This window comes from Macaca mulatta, chromosome 4, assembly GCF_049350105.2.
Source record: "Macaca mulatta isolate MMU2019108-1 chromosome 4, T2T-MMU8v2.0, whole genome shotgun sequence".
NCBI classification, from domain to species: Eukaryota; Metazoa; Chordata; class Mammalia; order Primates; family Cercopithecidae; genus Macaca; species Macaca mulatta.
Genome location: NC_133409.1, coordinates 74,128,594 through 74,150,052, shown reverse-complemented (window position 1 = coordinate 74,150,052; position 21,459 = coordinate 74,128,594). Strand labels below are relative to the sequence as shown.

At 37.8% G+C, this 21,459-nt stretch overlaps 1 protein-coding gene across 1 annotated transcript in view; it reads left to right on the top strand.

Annotated features, from left to right (window-relative positions):
* TFB1M (transcription factor B1, mitochondrial) overlaps positions 1-21,459 on the top strand; it is a 54,410-nt gene that overhangs the window by 2,920 nt on the left and 30,031 nt on the right. The window contains 3 exon segments of the mRNA NM_001261482.1: positions 261-412; positions 12,667-12,775; positions 14,148-14,299. Of these exon segments, the coding sequence (NP_001248411.1) occupies positions 261-412; positions 12,667-12,775; positions 14,148-14,299 (413 nt within the window).

Genomic DNA, 21,459 nt, shown 5'->3' with positions numbered 1-21,459 from the left:
TAGCTAAATTTAAGCTAAGAAACTTTGTCATGCTAATCCTGTTTTTGTTAAGGAACTGGTACAGTTCAACAGTGCTGTGGTAGCATATTGAATTGCCACTTCATGTTAATTTAAGTAGAGAGTTAGTCAAATAAATGTTGTACGTAAAGGATCAATTGATTGGGTAATGGCTGGATTTTTATAGAAGATTTTTCTCGCTAAATTTCATACGTTGAAATTTGCCAAGTTAATCGAGATAACTAAAACTCTTTTTCCTCTAGATAAAATTGTCAGGAAAGCTGGCAATCTGGCAAATGCGTATGTTTACGAAGTGGGCCCTGGGCCAGGGGGAATCACAAGATCTATTCTCAATGCTGACGTCGCTGAACTTCTGGTGGTTGAAAAGGACACTCGATTTATTCCTGGATTACAGGTGAGATACCCAAAGAGCCTTCTTTAGGAGGCAAAAGCTGAATTTAAATCTTTATGCCATGATGCTTAAACCCCAGGGTACACAAAGATTATGTAGGTTTTTCCTCAACTATAGATCCCCAAGGCCCCATTCCAGAGATTTTGATTCCATAGTCTGGAGAAATCTGGAAGTCTCCATTTTTAACAAGGACTCTCAGATGGTCTGTTGACTACACCTTGAAAAAACCTGCTTTACACATTTTTGCTAAACAAACTAATTGTTTTATGTGATTTTTTTTTAAAGTCTACTAACAGCTATGCATGTCGTGGCCCGTTCCTTCAAAAATAAATAATAATAAATAATGGCCAGTAATGACTCATTGGTGTGACTTTTGAGAACTTCATTTAGGTTCAAAAAGCATTTCCTCAAACAAAAGATGAGTAAGACGTATGCATGCTTTTCATCATGAGAGACTTAATTATGCAGCTTAAGGATTCTTTTATAAGATAAATTTTTTAAGTGAAGGAAGGAAGTTGTACTTTCATAGATTTAGGATGAGGTATAAATGAAATGATATATGCATCTTTAAAATACAGGCACTGTTATTGTATGAGAAATAAGAGTTGAAGGAACTGGGCATGTTTCAACTGGAGAAAAGAGGCCCTGGGTAGGAGCGTACACAGCTGCACATCCAAGGTTGGTGGTAGATAGGATAAGCTTGTTTTGATCTTTTCTAAGAAAGAACTAAAACAAATAGATGGAAATTGAGGGAGACAGGATTGAGGATTTGAAATGAGGAACTTACTTTTTTTAAAACGCTAGCAAACAGTGAAATAGATTGTATCAGTGATCTTGTAAAGGGATATCCTCATAAGGGAACACTTAATGACTTAAAGGCCTTTGTTTGATTCCTCTGTAATTTTAAAACTTTAAAAGAGCCCTGAACCTTTGGCTCAGATGACAAGCAATTTATCATGTGACTTTAATAGAATAATGTAGTTTTCTACATTATTATTTCTGTACAAAAGGAGAAATTGATTTAAAATGAGTACATTCTGATACTAACTTGTGTATATATTAATGGAGAAATGTTAATTTTTGTCAGAAGAACAGTTTGAAAAATTGTTTTTGAAAACCTAGAACTTTTTGTGCATGTATCTGATTTTTTAAGAATTATATATCAGTTAGAGGTGGAAATGGGAACATTATTATTTTTGGTAAGATCATGAGATTATGAAAAGAAACTGAATAATTGTATAAACCCCTTTGGGCTTATTCATGTAGCCCGTTTTGGACATAGGAATGCTCACGTGACTTTTTTGCTCTTAAAAAGACTTCTTGTCCCTCATATGTCACCATTTGTTGGGTTTATTCTTTCTTATTAGGCCAGGGGTGAACCAGATTTCCATTCATTCCCACATATTCTCCTCTCTGATATGAACAAAAGATCTTCGAAGGCAGACTGTTGAAAAGAGTGACTGCCACCCTTCTCAGTTTCCCCAAACCCCTAAGTCACTACGTTCCTAACTCCAGCCGTGTTTTATCTCATTCGATGTATCATCATCTGACATACTGTATATATGTTCTTCCCATTTGTTTGTTAACTGACTCACCTGTCTGGAGTGTAAATACCTGAGGGTAGAGATTTGTGTCTGTTTTGTTCCCTGCTGTACCTCTATCTCACATAACAGTACCTGGTACATAGAGGTGTTCAGTAAATGTCTCACATGAGAAACAAAAAGGTTGACCGACTATTTCTGTATCTGTGTATGTATGTGTGTATGTATCTCTCATATTTGATAATTAAATGTATCATTAAATAGTGAAAGTAAATATTTGTGTAGCATTGATAATGAAAAAGTTTTATGCTCTTTTTTTCTAAATTTGAAGGCTGATTTCAAGTTACATTACTCTACAGGAAATGTATATTTGGCTTCTCATTTGTTTTCAGTAGAAACAAAATTAATTCTTAGTATCTTATATGCAAGAAAGGAATTTGCCTTAAAAAGAAATGTTTGGTACTAAAATATCAAATGGGCTTTTTTTTCCCCTGTAAGGAATGTTTCAATATGTAAAACTACTTTCTTTTAGAGGTACTAAATTAATCATAAAACTGAGTAAAAGCAGAAAGAAAGTGATCTATTTTAAGGATTCCATTTTAGTGATTTCTAAGCTAATATAATTACTTTTTAAAGAAATTGTAATAATTTATAAAATATCTTCTAGCTGAAAGCCTGTCATTTATAGCTTAATTCAATTCCTACAGTATTTTCATGAGGCAGTTTAGGGGAAAGAAAAGCTGGTGCTCATACAGGATTCATGCTCAGCATGTTCTAAAGGTAAGAAAAACATGTCTAGTATGTTTAGTATAGTATAGTTTTGTGGTAAAGACACAGACTTCAGCATCAGCCTGCCTGGGTTTAACTTCAGATTCTACTACTAGTTGGGTGACTTTGGGTAGGTAATTTTGTCCTCTGTGCCTCAGTTTGCTTGTAGGACTCGTATGAGGATAAGTGTATGCCTGATACTTAGAAAGCACTCAATAATATCTTAGTTATAAGTAATCAATTAAACTATTATCCCTATGCCTTGATTACCTCTGGTGATTAATGACTGATCAGGAGACCTCTGATCTGGAAAGAGGTATCGGAGGAAGTCATGTTATTCCATTGGAGCACTAGAAAATTCCCCAGTGCTATGGAAACACTGGGGCATTCTCCAACTCATCAAACTTGCATTGGACACCTAGGGTTTCTTTTCTTGATGTTGTCACATTCTGATTGTGCATTTCTAGGTTTTTAAGTTTTTCATTGTTTCTTGTTACATTTTCATGACAGACTGGATGCTCTGTGCTGTGGAGAGGAGTGAGGAGATTTCCTGAATCTCAAGGAGCTTGAGGCCTTGATAGGTTTTTTCCCCGTTTCTGAACTGGAAATAACTTAGATTTTCTGACATCTCAGGGAATTTGAAGCTTTGATAGGTTCTTCTGCATTTCTGAAGTGGAGATAAATTTTGTAAATCATTTGTACCCCTTCAGAGAAGTAGTCCAGATTCTCCCTCATTTTATTTTATTTTTTTCTGTTTATTTTAAAGCAAACCTGTCCAAGCTATTGCCCACAGACTGCCTGCGGCCCAACACAAATTCTTAAACTTTCTTAAAACATTATGAGATTTGTTTTGCATTTTTTTTTCAAGCTCGTCAGCTATCGTTAGTGCATTTTATGTGTGGCCCAGGATAGTTCTTCTAGTGTGGCCGAGGGAAGCCAAAAGATTGCAGAGCACTGTTTTAAAGGCTTCATATATTAAAAATAATATAATAATACCTAATATTTATGGAGAGTTAATCACACTAAATACTTTGTGATGTGGTTTGGCTCTGTGTCCTCACCCAAATCTCCTCTTGTAGCTCCCATAATTCCCATGTGTTACGGGAGGGACTCAGTGGGAGATGATTGAATCATGGGGGTGGGTCTTTCCTGTGCTGTTCTCGTGATAGTGGATGAGTCTCACAACATCTGATAGTTTTAAAAATGGGAGTTTACCTGCACAAGCTCTCTCTTTGCCTGTTGCCATCCACGTAGGATGTGACTTGCTCCTCCTTGCCTTTCACCATGATTGTGAGGCCTCCCCAGCCATGTGGAACTGTGACTCCAGTTAAACCTCTTTTGTAAATTGCCCAGTCTCAGGAGTATCTTTATGAGCAACATGAAAATGAACTAATACACTTTGTTTTACAGCTTTTTTGAGATACAATTGATGCTCAGTAAACTGCACATATTTAAAGTGTACAAATTACTGAGGATTTGTGTGTGTGTGTGTGTGTTTTTGAGACAGGGTCTCACTCTGTCACCCAGGCTGGAGTTCAGTGACACGAGCGCAACTCACTGCAACCTTGATGTCCTGGGCTCAAGCAATCCTCCCACCTCAGCCTCTTGAGTAGGTGGAACTGCAGGTGCACACCACCATGCCTGGCTGATTTTTGTATTTTTTTGTAGAAATGGGATTTCACCATTTCTACATGGTGGTCTCAAACTCCCGGGCTCAAGCATTCTGCCCACCTCAGTCTCCCAAGATGCTTGGGATTACAGGCAAGAGCCACCGCCCCCAGTTAACTGAGTTTTGACATATGTGTGATTGCATGAAACCATCATCACAATCAGGAAAATAAACAATCATCATCATCAGGATTCCTCATGTTTCTTTGTACTCTGTCCTTTCCTTCCCCCTTTACCTATCCCAGGCAACCACTAATCTGCTATCTCTATAGCAGAAGTTTATATAAATAGAATCATACAATATGTACTTTTGTTTTGGTCTGATGTCTTTTACTTAGCATAATTATTTTGCAATTCATCCATGTTGAGGTGTTCATCAGTAGTTTGCTCCTTTTTATTGCTGAATAGCATTCCATTTTATGAATATACCACATTTGTGAATCTGTGCACCTGTTGAGAGACTTTGGGTTTTTCTATTTTTTGGCTCTTATACTGTAATAAAGCTTTTATGAACATTCATATGCAAGTGTTTGTGTGGATACACACTTTCGTTTCTCTTGAGTAGAAACCTAGGAGTAGAATATCCGGGTCCTGTGTAGAATATCCGGGTCCTGTGGTAGACGTATATTATACTTTTTATGGAACTACCAAATTGTTTTATAAGATGACTGTGCCATGTTACATTCCCACTAGTTGTACTTCAGAGTTCCCGTTGCTCCACATGCTTGCTGAGACTTGGCATGGTCAGTCTTTTTAATTTTAGCCATCCTAGTGAATATGTAACAGTATCCTCTTGTGGTTTTTATTTGCGTTTCCCTAATAGGTAATGATACTGGACATATGATGTGCTTATTTGCCATCTTTGTATCTTCTTTGGGGAGTTATTTGTTCAAATATTTTTAGTACTTTTACTTTTTTTGTCTTATTATTGAATTTTAAGAGATATTTATATAGTTCGGATCTGGGGCTTTGTCAGATACAGATTTTGCAGATGTTTTCTCAGCTGTGGCTTACCTTTTTATTTTCATAACTGTCTTTTGAAGAGCAGAAATGTCATGTTTATGAAGTGCAATTTATCAGTTTTTTCTTCTAGATTTTATGCTTTTTATGTCTTATTTTTAAAATATTTGCCAAACCAAGATCACTAAAAATTTCTCCTATGTTTTCTTTGAGGTATTTTATAATTTTAGTTTTTACATTTAGGTCTTTGATACATTTTGAGCTAATTCTTGCATATTGTGTGAGGTAAGGTTTAGGTTCTTTTTTAATACCATTTGTTGAAAATACTGTCTTTTCCTCATTGAATTGTCTTGGTACTATTGTCAAAAATCAGCTGATTTTATGTGTGTCAGTTTATTTCTGAACTTCCAATTCTGTTCTATTTATCTATAGGTCTGTTGTTTCACCAACAACCACCTGTATTTATTACTATAGACTGAAGAGTGAAAAAGCCTTCATTTTGCCTTCATTTTTGGAAAATATTTTGGCAGCTTTTTTGTTTTATTACTCTAAAGAATTTGCTCCACCATTTTCTCACTTGCATTGTTGCTGGCAAATCTTTTATCATCCTTATCTTTGTTCTTTTTTCTCTGGCTGCTTTTGATATTTTCTACTGTTTTTGAGCAATTTCATCATGATGTGCTCACTATAATTGTCTTCATGTTTCTTGTGTGTAGAATTCATTGAGCTTCTTGGATCTGTAGGTTTTCCTGTGCTTTTTATTCTAATGTCTGAAAATTGTTGTTTCTTCTATTTTCTCCATTTTTTAAATTGGTTTAAGGCAGGAGAATGTGCCTGGTCCCTTAGACTCCATCTTTGTCAGAGTAGGAAGTTTCAGGATTCTTCTTAACCATTAAATGATGTGGTTTTGAAGAATTTTTGGAGACAGAAAGTAAGTCATTGTATTGTTAGTATTGCCTTTGGTTGGTTGGTTGGTTGGTTGGTTGGTTGGTTGGTTGGTTGATTGGTTGGTTTGTTTGTTTTTTGAGGCAGAGTTTTGCTCTTGTTGCCCAGGCTGGAGTGCAGTGGCACGATCTTGGCTCACTGCAAGCTCCACCTCCCAGGCTCAAGCAAGTCTCCTGCCTCAGCCTCCCGATTAGCTGGAATTACAGGCGCCCACCACCACGCCCGTCTAATTTTTTGTATTTTTAATAGAGACTGGGTTTCTCCATGTTGGCCAGGCTGGTCTCGAACTCCTGAACTCAGGTGATTCACCTGCCTAGGACTCCTAACCTTTGGGGTTTTTTTATAGGTAAACACTGATTATTTCCACTTCATTGGCATAGTGGACAGTTCATGGGATTGAGCATCAAATAGTCTAGTGACCAAATCTCAGATAGGCCACCTACTAGCTTCGTGACCTTAAGCTTGCTATTGAACCTTTTTTAGCTTCAACTTTCTCATCTGCAGCATGGGAATAATAGTTCTCTTCTGCGGATATTGCAAGGATGGGTAGAAATGGATGTAAAGAGCCTGGCATAATCCCAGTAGCCAGTAATAGTTGCTATTTTAATTATTCCCCTTCCAGCCATCTTATAAAGAGACATATGAGGTAATTTCAGCATCCAGGCAGAAAGAGCTATTTTTAATTAGAGATAATGAAGTTTTGAAATTCTTTAATTTCTAACAAATTTTTTAAACAGGAAGATTGCCTACCTTACTGTTGTGACATAACTACTTACTTTATACATGTAACTTACTTGATGTTACCATAGTTAATTGTAACATAGACAGAACTCAACAAATAAGCAAAAAGTGGCTTACAGCCAAAGTGACTTTTTAGTCCATACAAAGTAGAAGTACAGAGATCAGTGGTAGAAGCAGGTCCACTGACAACTGTAAGAAGTAACAGTTGTTACAGTGACAGAAAGCTATAAAGGACAAATATAAAGACAGAAGAAACAATAATAATAATAGGGTAGCAAAAACACCTTCATAACTGTTGAGGCCATTATTCTAAAGACAACAATAACCCTAGGTCATCAAAAAAAGAGTGAAATTTGGTTCAGTGTTCTTGACCTAAGGAAGAGGATTCTGCAATATAGTTTAGAAAGATTTTCTTCTATATGTTTCTTATTTTAAAATGTTAACACTTAAAGGAATAAACATTTATTGAATAGAAAATTTACTAAATCAAACATCTAATTCCTTGATGAGGCTAAGCAAATGAGTCTATACTATACTTAGGTGTTCAGATCCTGCTTAAAAAGCAAGCAAGGGAGGTGGGGATAGAGAGGCTGGTCAACAGGTACAAAGTTATCGTTAGATGGGAGGAATAAGTTCTGCTGTGCAATACCATTCTGTTGCACAGTAGGGTGACTAAGTTAATGACAATATATAGTGTATTTCAAAATAGCTAGAAGAGAGAATTTTAAATGTTTTCACCACAAAGAAAAGATAAAAGTTTGAAGTGGATATGCTAATTATCCTAATTTTATCATATTGTACACATGTGTAGAAGCATATCATAATTAGCATCTGTCATTATTCTAATGGCAACAGTGACCCCAGGTCATCAAGAAAAGGGTGAAATTTGGTTCAGTGTTCTTGGCCTAAGGAAGAGGATTGTGCAATATAGCCTCCCTATACATTGGCCTAAGGAAGATGGTTACGTAGTTAGCGTACCTGTACATTGTGTACAATGTATAATGATAAAATTAGGATAATTAGCATATCCACCTCAAACATCATTTCTTTGTGGTGAGAACATACAGTTATTGTGTGTCAATTAAAAATAAAACAAGCAAATAGAATAAAATCCAATATGGCTTGGCTGTGTCCCTACTCAAATCTCATCTTGAGCTGTAGTTCCCATAATCCCCATGTGTTGTGGTAGGGACCCAGTGGGAGGTAATTGAATCATGGGGGCAGTTACTCCGATGCTGTTGTTTTTGTGATAGTGAGTGAGTTCTCATGAGATCTGATGGTTTTATAAGGGGTGTTTCTCCCTTTTGTTTGGCACTTCTCCTTGCTCCCGCCATGTGAAGAAGGACATGTTTACTTCCCCTTCCACCATGAGTGTAAGTTTCCTGAGGCCTCCTTAGCCATGCTGAACTGCGAGTCAATTAAACTTATCTCCTTTGTAAATTACCCAGGCTTGGGTATGTCTTTATTCACAGCATGAGAACGGACTAATACAAATCTAATGTCAAATTTAAAAAAGAGAGTGAAAGATTTGATAATGACATTGAAATGTCCAACAAACTTAAAATTCCTATAAAAATATTTTTAGATATTTGTAGTATCATTTAAGATACAAGTGGTTATGTGATTTGTTTTTGCTCTGTTCATAAATTTAAAATACTGAAAAGTCTGAAAATGGACATTTTTAATACAATTCAAGTTATTTTACATACTAAAATAAAGCAAGCTAATTGACATTTTGACATCATGCTGTGACCTTCTCTCTAAAAGTCTGAAAAGTCTGTTGTAACATCTTTATTTTTTTATGAATAAACAGCAGTACTTTTATATGTGTTATATATAAGAATACAAATTTTGTCTTTCAACTACTATATTTTATACTATAGATTATTTCCTTCTCATACAGTTTGCTTAACAGTTTTGCCCAGCCCTGTTTCAAATTTGGGCCCTACTATGTGGCAAATCAGGAAGAAGATAATTAATATAACTACAGTGTTGGCTGCCATGAACCCCTTACATGAGAAGGTGACAAAATGTACAAAATAGCTATTCGGTGTAGTATTTCTTCTTTCTTAAGGAATTGATAATTTTGTGTAAGTTCTAAGAATTGTATAAATTATTTCCTTATCCAGTAAAATCAACAAAAAACTGCCTAGCCGAACCACAATTACTTGCCCCTTGCAGAGGAGCTTTCACTAAGACTTTGGTTAGAGGAGAGGTTTTTTAAATGGCCACAGAAAGATGCTTCTACATTTGTATTTTAACTTTTATTAAAGGCATTGTTTATGACATTGTTTCATGTGCCCTTTACAAAGCATAATACCAGGAAAAAAATTATCTCTTGGAGTCTTGGTACAACTACTATTGAAAAGCAAAAATTGTATATTTCATTATGTAAATCAGCTCTCACGATTGTCAGGATTGTTAGCTCTTGTGTTTTACGTGTATGCTTCCCTTCTTCATGGTTTGGTTTTCGGTTTCTTCTTTTATAGCCTTGTGTAATGATGCCTTTTACTCTAAACTGGCATACATCTCATTTTGGAAGAATATAGAATTGAACACTAAAATAAAAGTGAAAAGAACCATTTGAGAGTGTCTGTAAAAGTACTCATTTGGCTGTAATCTGGTGCCTGCATTTGTGATTGGCTGTGCCTTTAAGCACATTCTGTGATAACACCTCCAGGGTTTTGAAGTGTAATGCTCCATTGTTATTCTTGAATGCATATAATAGTGATTTTTCCCACTCCTTCACCATACCCCATGTATCATTATAGTAGTGAAAACATTTCTGTTACTGGTTGGCTAGAAAGTTTTCGTGTGTCATTGCTTAATATCGTTTGAAGTGTTTAAAAGGGTACTGTCAATAATCATAATATCAATTTAGTCTGTCTAGCACTTTTTCCCCATACTTGCTTTAAGGACTTCACATAAATCTGTTAACACCAGCATTCATTCCTTCTGCAGTGGGGAGTTGCAAAGTAGATCAAGCTACAAATTGTCAAGAAGGAGGTGCACGTTTTAAAGTGTGGGGAGGATTTGGTTTGTCATTGACTGAGATTGAAAAGTGAACGGGAATCCAAAAGAAATGTAGTTTTAAACCTAGGAAAGGAACTGGATATGGTGGCTCACACCTGTAATCCAAGCACTTTGGGAGGCCAAGGCAGGCGGATCACTTGAAGTCAGGAGTTAGAGACCAGCCTGGCCAACACGGTGAAACTTCGTCTCTACTAAAAATACAAAAATTAGCCAGGCGTGGTAACGCACATCTGTAATCCCATCTCCTAGGGAGGCTGAGGCAAGAGAATTGCCTGAATCCTGGGAGCGGAGGTTGCAGTGAGCCAAGATTGCGCCACTGCACTCCAGCCTAGGCAGCAGAGCAAGATTCCATCTCAAAAACCAAACAAAAAACAAAAACAAAAACAAAACCTAGGAAAGGAAGGTAAATTTATTTATGTTATATTAGCTTTTAGATATGCAGTTGTACCTGTCAGTGTGGGAAAAGTTAACGTTTGAAATGTGATTATCAGAGCATATAAGTTAATGACAAAGAGCCAATTTTACATTGTTTTGTTGTGTTTTAGTCCTAACTACTAATTATTAAGTACTTTCTATATATTGACATCATGAGATATAAGCTTTTAGTTTTGCCTCTTTGTTTTTGGCACGCCGATTTGTTTTGTCTTAACTTTGTGAAACATAATTATAGAAAAAATTTTAGCATTTTCCGTTGACGGTAAGTGCTATGATTAAATATGTGGTTTTATACATTAAGAGCATGCCACATAGAGAGCTGTCTCTTTTTAAATTTTTAGTATATTGAAATTGTTATATTTTCCAAGATTTATTGCCTGGAACTCACCAGATCAAGTTTTAGTAACGAGTGGTAATTTAAAATAATCCATAAGTATATTAATATCAGAGGCATGCGATTATTTTTGCTAAACTACCATGGCTAAACATATCAAACTAGATGATTTCCAGACTTAAAATATGTTTAGCCTCTTACCAGTAGAGGCACTTCAACTATTTATTTCTGAAAGATTATTTGTATAAATCTGCCTGATTGGCTTGTAAAGTAAATCTTTGCAATTTTCTAGACCCTACAAAATTGGATCTCCCAGGCTAAAAGAGAAAGTTTCTGGCTTTACAAAGACCTGAATGCCATTTGGTCATTCACTTATTCATGCACTTCTTCTTAAATATGTATTAAGCACTCACCGTGCATTGCTGTAGCTACAGGGGCTATAAAGGTAGCTAGGAAATGGGTCCTGACCTTAAGGAGCATATGTCGTTGCAGGGGAAATTGAGATACAGTTTGTAAGTGCTGTAAAGAGGCAGGTGCACAGCACAGTGTTAACCCCAAAGGTGGACTAATCCACAAGCCATGTTTCTTGGTCCAGTGTCTCCTCTCTGGCTTCTGTGATCATCTTGTTTATCCTCCCTCTTGGTTGTATGAGTTGGGCAAGGAGAGGTGTTAGGAGAAAAAAAATCAGCTTTAATGGACCCAGAGAATTAGGACCAAGGTAGGCTCAGGGCAAATGTTCCCTTTGAGCCTGTTCATCATCCCTATCCAGTGCTAGGCACATTCTAGAATCTTGGCAACTGAGTTGAAGCCAAGGTTCTCTGAGCTCTGACTTAATGTGGGAAGAAAGTCACTTCTTCCCTTGAAATCTGCCTTACAGTGATATTTCTTCTCATTGATATATTCACTCCTGCCTTTTAAAATTTATAAGCTCAGAGACTTTAATATGTAACGAAGGTCTTCAAGAATCAAGTTTTGTGGTGGGTATGGGGCATTTAACACAATATGAATTTATAGATGACTTAGCTATAAAGTTTTTTGAATTAAGTGCCAACTCTTCAGTACTGTGAGAGTGTGATGGTAGGGTAGGTGGAATGAAGAAGAAAAAGATTACAAAGGAAAAAGTGCTTTTTTCCCCCCTTTTTGCTCACAAAGACAGAAGGAAAAGGAAAGAAAGCAAACGGTTAGTAGGTGGAAATAGGTTGGGAAGTAGCTATTGTTAAAACATCCAGGGTAATTCATAGGTCGATAAGCGCTGTGGATCAACAAATATTAAGATTAGGGATGCTCTGCTCAGAGGAGTATCTCGGAGTGCCAAGTGGAGACTGGCATCGACAGGTGACTTTCTACTTGGCTAAATCTACCCATCTATTAAGTTACAGATCTTGATGATATGTAGAATCCTTTGTATATATTTAGGCTATGAAGATTTAGTTAAATTAAGCTTATCTTTCATATAGTTGACTCCTGATTAATTATCCACATTTCATGATAATGTCCTTAGTCTCTAATTTAAAAACTTATTGTTAGGAGTGAGTTTATGCTAAATCTATGCAGAAATAATGTCATCCTGAGGGTCAAAATTACACTAATATATTTGTAAAACTGTAAGCTAGTGTTGTACTGTCTGTTACTATCCCTAATCATTCATATGTGTTAAAATGAAACACCACCGTTGTCTTTTGCAATAGACATGATGTAGTATTTGTTCATTAATGATCACCCCTAGTCTCTGACTTTTTTAACTGATTTTTTAAATGCACAGGTTTAAAAAGTTTAGTTTTGTTACTTTCATAAGTATATGAGCTCATTTTACTGATCTTTTTATAAACTAGATGCTTTCTGAGGCAGCACCTGGGAAACTGAGAATTGTTCATGGAGATGTCTTGACATTTAAGGTAGAAAAGGCTTTTTCAGAAAGTCTTAAAAGACCCTGGGAAGATGGTAAGTGCTTTTGGGTAGTTATAAACATCTCTTTTATGGTTATTTGTATCACAAATGTTCATTTTATGATACATTTATTACAGATGTCTTATGTTTATATTTAAAATTATCTGAACAGAATTAAATAATGTATATTATAATTTTCTCTTGCTTCCTGCTTCCAAATTATAAAATCTAGTTACTTTTTCTTAATTCTAATTCATTTGTCTCAAATTTCTAAATGTTTTGGATTCTGTGCAAATAAACTTATCGTTTTTTGTGATACCATATAAGGGTAAGGTAAACTATGAATTGTTATTTGTTCCAAATAGTGGAAAAAAAGAAGTGCTTTAGTAAACTGAGCCATGCCCAAGCCTTTGTTTTAACTTTTTCTATTATTTTCACATTCAGTGAGCAACCAAGGCATTCTTCATTCACAGGCAGTGTTTATTGGGTACCCGCTGTGTGCAGCCCTTCAGAATGCATAGATAAATAGGGTATGTTTCTTCCTATAACAGACTCTCAGAATAAACGGAGGAGGGCTTAGGGTGCCTCCACATTTGGCTGCCCCCATGTCTCTGGCCTCCCCCATGACCAGACTCCTTCAGATGGGCCGCACTCGCAGTCTCCGCCAGCTAACAAGCCCTCCTGTTCTTAGCATGCAGCCTTCAGGTTTCTGCCCCAGCCCAGCCGCACTGGAACCACAGTGCCTTCCTCATTACCTGTTTCAAACCTTATCTGACTGAGTTCTTCCACATTCATTTGACTGTAATCCATAGTCTTCCGGAGGATTTCTCTGCTGTTTTTCTCCCCGATACCAGCCCCTCCTGTTTTTCCTTTTACATTTGTGAACTTTTTCTAACTATTCTTAGCTGGTGGTTATTTTTCTACCCACTTTGTACATATTGTTGTTTCTGGGGTTTTTCTTTTTAGGCAAATTTGCCAGATTACTCCATTCCTAACGTTTCACTTACCACCTATGTATTGCAGACATTCACATCTTTATATGCTGCCTGTACCCCCTTCCTGGGCATCTGACCTGTGACAGCTTCATCTAGGTATCCCACAGGCACTTTAATCTCATCATGTCCAAAATAAATTCTCTTTTTTCTCCAGCCAACTCTTTTTCATGTATTTCCTAGGCCAGAAATTCAAGGACTTTCTCTGAGTTACTGAGCAGTAATTAAGTACAATTTTTTCCTCAATAATCCAAAGCCGATTGTGAGAAAACATTGCTTTTGAATAATAAGTGAAATGAAAAATATTTAGCCATGTCTATTTATGTATTTTTGTTTGATGCTATTAATATCCAGTCTGATTTTACTTGTCACTGAAATTGTATTCAGAATATATTGATGGAATCATTTCAGGTTGTTTTTTCCTCTGCCACCAGATCCTCCAAATGTACATATTATTGGAAATCTGCCTTTTAGTGTTTCAACTCCACTGATTATCAAGTGGCTTGAAAATATTTCCTGTAGAGATGGACCTTTTGTTTATGGCAGAACTCAGATGACTTTGACTTTTCAAAAGGAAGTGGCAGAGGTAAGTTTTAACTTTTTGTGACTATTTTTATCACACGTTCAAATTCCAAAGCAAAATAATAATACTGCATTTTTACCACAGTCTGTGTTTTCTAAGTTAATATCTCATTACACACACAAAAACCCAGCAGTAGCTCAGCCAAAAGTTAAGACTGTGATGATGATGACAGACGTAACCGCTGTGAGCTTCTGGGAAAACATGAATGATGTGTGATAGCCAAGGAGATAGTGTGGTAAACACAGGGATGCAATAGCCATCGATGCCATTGCAGAAAGACAAAAGCAATGCCCTGTTGACCATACCCAGGATTGGCACGTGATACCTTGAAATTGATCCTTTAGGCTTAATGGCATGGCAGTTAAAGAATATAATTGGCCGGGCATGGTGACCTATGCCTGAAATTCCAGCACTTTGGGAGGCCGAGGCGGGCGGATCGTGAGGTCAGGAGTTTGAGACCAGCCTGGCCAACATGGTGAAACCCTGTCTCTACTAAAAATACAAAAAAAAAAAAGAAAAAAAAGTTAGCCGGGTGCGGTGGTGGGTGCCTGTAATCCCAGCTACTCAGGAGGCTGAGCCAGGAGAATTGCTTGACCTGGGTGGCAGAGGTTGCAGTGAGCCAGAATTGCGCCACTGCACTCCAGCTTGGGTGACAGAGCAAGACTCTGTCTCGAGGGGGGAAAAAAAGAATGTGATTATCACTTTGGAGCTGAGAAAAAGAAGGGGATTGAGGATCTCATTATTCAGTATATAAATTGCACTTCATCCCTCACCTCAGCGAAGCCTGCTATGCCTGCATTCCCATGGTGGAAGTGTTCTGGGTTCACTCGAGAAAGTAAAGCCTCCAGGGTAGTCAAGGATGGTTTTTGAGCTGCAGAGGTATAAGGAGGGATGTGCAGACTCTTAAGTGGTTTTTAAAAAAAATATTATTTTTTTTTTTTTTTTTTTTTTTTTTGAGACGGAGTCTCGCTCTGTCGCCCAGGCTGGAGTGCAGTGGCGCGATCTCGGCTCACTGCAAGCTCCGCCTCCCGGGTTCACGCCATTCTCCTGCCTCAGCCTCCCGAGTAGCTGGGACTACAGGCGCCCACAACCACGCCCGGCTAATTTTTTTTTTGTATTTTTAGTAGAGACGGGGTTTCACCGTGGTCTCGATCTCCTGACCTTGTGATCCGCCTGCCTCGGCCTCCCAAAGTGCTGGGATTACAGGCGTGAGCCACCACGCCCGGCCTAAAAAAAATATTATTATGACATAAAGTACAAGAGTATACAGCCATCCATTGGTATCCGTAGGGAATTGATTCCAGAACTCCCGCAAATACCAAAATCTACAGGTGCGCAAGTCCCTGATGTCAAACAGTGTAGTATTTGCATATAAACTATGCATATCATCCCATTTACTTTAAATTGTCTCTAGATTATTTGTAATACCTAAGACAGTATGAATGTGTTATAAATAGTTGTTACACTGTATTATTTGGGGAATAATGATAAGGGAAAAATCTATACATGTTCAGTACAGGTGCAACCATCCTTTTTTTATTCCCTGAATATTTTTGATCTGGGGTTGGTTGGATCCATGGATATGGAACCCACAGATACCGAGGAATGACTGTATAATGTACATAGATGGCTTAATAAAGGGAACTCCTGAATCCCCACCCCCCACATGGGTAATTGAATCACCGGTACCTTTGATACCCCATTGTATCCCTCACTCTGATTGCATCTCCTTTCCATCCCATGCTACTAAGGTGATCACTACTGTGAATTTTGGATTAATTCCCTTGCATAGTCTTATCACATAGATTTATATTCCTATGATGAATACACTTTAGTTTTGTCCACTTTTGACAACTGGGTTCATATAATATGTATTCTGTATGTATTCATATAGTATGTGTTCTTTTTATCCTGAACATTATTTGTCAGATTCACTGACATTGCTCATGATTGTAGTTTATTTAGGTAGCTATATATACTACCCACTATTTGACTGTGTAAGATCTCTTATCTCTTCATTCTCATGTTCCCATACGTTGAATTAGTTTCAGTGTTCTGTTTTTACAAACAAAACTCGTAGACGTTCCATACTATGTCAGGTGGGGCACATGGGCAACATTTCTCTAGGGTATTTACCTGGGAGTAGAACTGCAAATCTTCACCCCTGCATAGATAATGCTACATTGATCTCTGAAATCATCATGCCTGTTTATATTCCCACCAGCAGTGTGTATGAGTTCATTTTGTTCCATATTCTTGCCAGTACTCAGTATTGCCAGACTTGTACATTTTTATTAATCTGAGGGTAATGGAATGTCAGTGTGTTTTATTTTGTCCTTGCTGATTTGTAGCAAAATTGGGCACTATTGTGTGTTTACTGGCCTTTTGGGTTACTTGTTTTTAGTGCTTGCTTTTTGCTCACCTTTCTTTTGGGTTGCTTATCTTTCTCTTACTGATTTGGAGGAGTTCTCACATACTCTTTAATACTCTTCATACTAGTCCTTAGTTAAATGTGTTGAGCATTTCTTCTACTCTAAGGCATGTTGTTATTTTCTTTTTATGGTGTCTTTTGAAGAGCAAGCATTCTTAATTTTAAGTTTATGTCTAGTGCTTTTTGTGTTTTATTGAGGAAACCCTTTTATATCTTGAGTTCATGAAGATATTCTTCTGTTATCTTCTAGAAGCTTTATGTTCACCTTTCACATTTATATCTATAGTCCCCTTGGGGTTGATCTCTCTGTATAGTGAAGTAGAAGCCATTTTTACTATTTTTAACATATGGGTCCCAATTAACCTAACTCCATTTACTCACAATAGTCAATCCTCATTGATTCCTGTCGGCACCTCTGTTAGCATTGGTCTGGTTAGAGACATAGAAGCACTGGTCTGATTAGAGACATCAAGAAAAAAATGACATGAAATCCAGGAAGGAGAGGGCCTCCCCTACAGGACAGAGAGAAAAGAGTCCTCAGGCAGAACAGCCAGTCCAGATTGGAGCCAATTAAAAGGTGAATTTGATAAAACTGCTGTCAAGTTTGCATATAGTCAAAAAAAGTTACAAAAACTCAGGAGAGTTTAAGATTGAATTCATGATAAAAAAAAAAAAATAGAAAACTAAATATAACAGGGAGTGAATCAAGGAAACTATACCATTATTGGAATGAGAAGTACAAAAATATTATTTGGAGATAAATAATTATTTTGAAAACCTAAGAAAAAATGAGAGACATATAAAAATAACTATAAAACCTAACTGAGAATCTCAAGGTCACTGAGATAAATCAGGAGAAATATCATAGCCCCAGAAGGAAAAATGATTATTGTAAAGATGCTAATTTTTTCCAAGAATTCTGTATCTCTAATTATAATCCTTGAAGAATTTATCTTGAAATACGCAGTTCTAAGGATCATCTGGAGTAATAGACCTGCAAGAATACGTAAGAAGTGTTGAAAAAGGAGAGTGCTGAGAGAAGCCTTCCTTGTCATATGCTAAAATGTATGGTGAAGCTTTAATAATTAAAGCAGTATGAGAAGTAGCACGTGACAGAGCAATTACTAGACTAGAAAGCCCGATGCAGACACCTTAGCAGTATCTGATAATGGTCAGATCAAAAATCAGCAGTGAGGAAAGAATTAAGTAAATGCATGGATATTTGGTTAACTATTATGAAAAAAAATTATCTCTGTAAATTCTATTTGGGTCTTTGGATCTTCTCTTTCTGTCCTCATTATGTTCATGCCTTCCTTGGCATTTTTGTATGTAGGTATGATATTTAAAGTAGATGTTTTGGCCAGGCATGCTGGCTCATACCTGTAATCTCAACACTTTGGGAGGCTAAGGTGGGAGGATTGCTTGAACCCAGAGTTCGAGACCAGCCTGGGTAACATAGGGAGACCTTGTCTCTACAAAAAATACATAAAAAATTAGCCAGGTCCAGTGCTGCATGCCTGTGGTCTCGGCTACTCAGGAGGCTGAAGCGGGAGGATCACCTGAGCCCAGAAGATCAAATTGCAGTGAGCCGTGATCACGTCACTGCACTCCAGCCTGGGCGACAGAGCAAGACCCTGTCTCAAAAAAATGAACAAATAAATAAAGTAGCTGTTTTAAGATCCTTGCCTGCTAATTTCATTATCTCTGTCATTTCTGTACTCTTTTAATAATTGATTTCCCCCTCCTTGTTATAGGTTCCATTTTTCTGTTTCTTTGAAAGCCTGGTAATTTCTGACATAACATCAGGTATTGTGAGAGTTTTATTTTTTTTAATGCTGATGAGGGCTGGATTTTGTGGTATTGGGTTGAGTGCTGGGTTTCTTTTGACACATAGATAAGATTGCTTGAGGCTTGTATTGTTCTGGTGAATCCAGGGTAGCTTTTAATTTGGGGTTAATTGAGCCCCAGTACCACGTCATGACCTTTCTGAGGAAGGCACCCAACGCCCTGCATGTTTTGGGGCCTCTTGAGCCATTTGAACCCCAGTTGTTCCTGCCTTCCCCTGGTTCTAGTTCAGGCTCCCAAGCCTCAGCCACCTGCAGATCAGTGCTCAGCAGGGGACTTGGGGGGCCCTTTTGCTACCTCAGGAGCTCTGCCTCACATTCTCTCTCCCTCTCCTGTTCCTGTCTCCCCCACCCCCTGCTCCTGCACATGTGTGAGCACCGCGTGTGTGCGTTTTCCATATCTTTGGTAGTCTACCCCACAAATTCTGCCTAGTGAGGCCTCCCAGATCTCCAGCTCTGGCTCCCCGAGCCCAGGAGACCTCTAGGCTCAGTTTGAGCTGCCCACTGCCTCTGCTGGAGCCCGAGAAGGGCCTCCAGTCCTCTGCAGGCTGGGCATCTAAGGCTCATCTCCTTTCCATTTCAGTGACCTTGTTTATGCAAACCATTGTTTCCTATGACTTACTCAGTTTTATTGTTGTTTCAGAACAAAACTTTTTAATACCAGAATTTGAAATCAATAGACTCTACTACTACATAAGTTTAATTCTTTAAATGCCTTCCTCTCAGATAATTTGAGTGTATCATAAGAATTTCATTTCTTAGATCTGTCCCTCTCTTTTTACCCTTGTTCCCGTTTAGGGAAATCATTTCCAACAAGGGCACTTTAGCCTTATCCGCTCCTCAGGGGCATTTGGCAGTGTCTGAGGTGTTTTTCGTTGTCACAACCCGGGAGGGGGCTTCTGATCTCTAGTGGATAGAAGGTTCGGGATGCTGTGAAGCATTCTTCAGTGCACAGCAGAGCCTCCCACGGCGAAGAAGCACCCAACATTAGCCCAAGATGTCCGTCATGCCATTGTTGAAAAACTTTCCTTTAGATTATTTGGCCATAAAATATTTCTCTCAGGAGTCTTCGAACTTCCCATCATAAAAATGTAGGACCCTTTCGTGTTTTGTTAGGAAGCCTGGGACGATGTCACCACTTTCCGTAAGGTCTTTGCCATTTCCTCTTCATGAACCTGCTAATTCTCTTGGATTGGTTTGAGTTGGGCCCATGCTGAGTTTTCTTTGTCGTTTTTCTCAACCTTTGGATATGTTGGTTCTGACAGAAACTATTCTTATTTCCTCTACACTTACACAACTTCTGACACCAGATGTGTGGGTGTTTTCCACACCAAGCAATCTCTCGATTCTCCAGACACCAGTAGGGCATCCTGCAGTTTCATTCAATTCCGATACTATCCACTTGTTTTTAGTGTTAGATCCCACAAGTTAAGGGCCAGTTCCCACAAAACTGCCCCTGACTTCAGATGACCGTCACAAATCTGGGCCTCTAGGAGTTCTGAGCGACCAGCTATAAAATAAATTAAAGGTTCCCATGACCCCCTCCTCAGGTTGGATCACTTGTCAGAATGGCTCAAAAACTCAGGGAAACACGTTACCTGCACTTAAGTCATGGGTGATCAATTGGTCTCTGCGGCCAGCCCCATCTTGAGCTGCCTAGAGGCCTCATCCTAAGTTATCTCATTACTGTAAACTCTGGGGGACTTGTGAATGTAAAACAAGACATGCCTATCACTCAGGAAATTTCAAGGGCTTTAGAAGGTGTATGCAAGGAACCAGGACAAAGTCCAAATATATTTCTTATTATACCACATCTGTGAATTTATTTTTCTCAGCTGACATGATTATTTTGGTATTTCTGCTCTTGAGTACATAATAGAGATACAAAATACTATGTACTCTATTTGTGTGGGGGGAAACACAAAGAAACAGAGGCTTAAGAAGAGGTGGAGTAATTTCAGTGACTCAGAGTCAGTTGTGGTTATTAATAATAGTGTTACTTCGACTTCACCATATGCAGTTCTTTTGAACAAAAAATGGTTGCTTTTAGTGAAATTTTACCATGAATATTGAGAAGAGTTTATATCGAGTCTAATTTATAGAATGCCTTAGAAGTCTGGGTAACACTGGTCCTCTGATTTTCACATTTTGCAAGTGAAAGTTTCAATGGGAGAATATATAGTATATTAGTCCATTCTGTGCACTACTATAAAGAGATACTGAGACTGGGTAATTTATTTTTTTTTTTAAAAAAGGTTTAATTGGCTCATGTTTCTGCAACTCTACAGGAAGCACAGCTAGGGAGGCCTCAGGAAACTTACAGTCATGGCAGAATGTGAAGGGGAAGCAGGTACAGCTTATGTGGCTGGAACAGAAGGAAAGCAGCAGGTGCTACACACTTTACAACAACCTGTTCTTGTAAGAACCAACTCACTGTCATAAGAACAGCAAGAGGGAAATCTGCCCCCTTGATCCAGTCACCTTTCACCAGGCCTCTCCTCCAACGTTGGGGATTACAATTTGACATGAGATTTGGGCAGGGACACTAATTCAAACCTTTTCATATAGCAGCATTTTCTTACATGCCATTTGCTCTTGACATGGTTGTATATGTAATTTTGTATTTTAGCCACAGAAAGCCCTTTTTAACATTTACTTCGTTTGGCTTTGTGAATTACAAAACAGAAATAAATGAGCACTGTCGTCTTATTTCTGTCTCTAGGACTACAGGATCTAAATGTAAGAATTCAGCTCATACGCATTAAGGGACATATAGACAATATAAAGTTACAGCTCATAAAATATAATCAGACTGTTAAACAGTAAGTGACAACTAATCCCATCTAACCTCGTTTATTAATATAAATGATGAACCGAGTCTCAAAAGG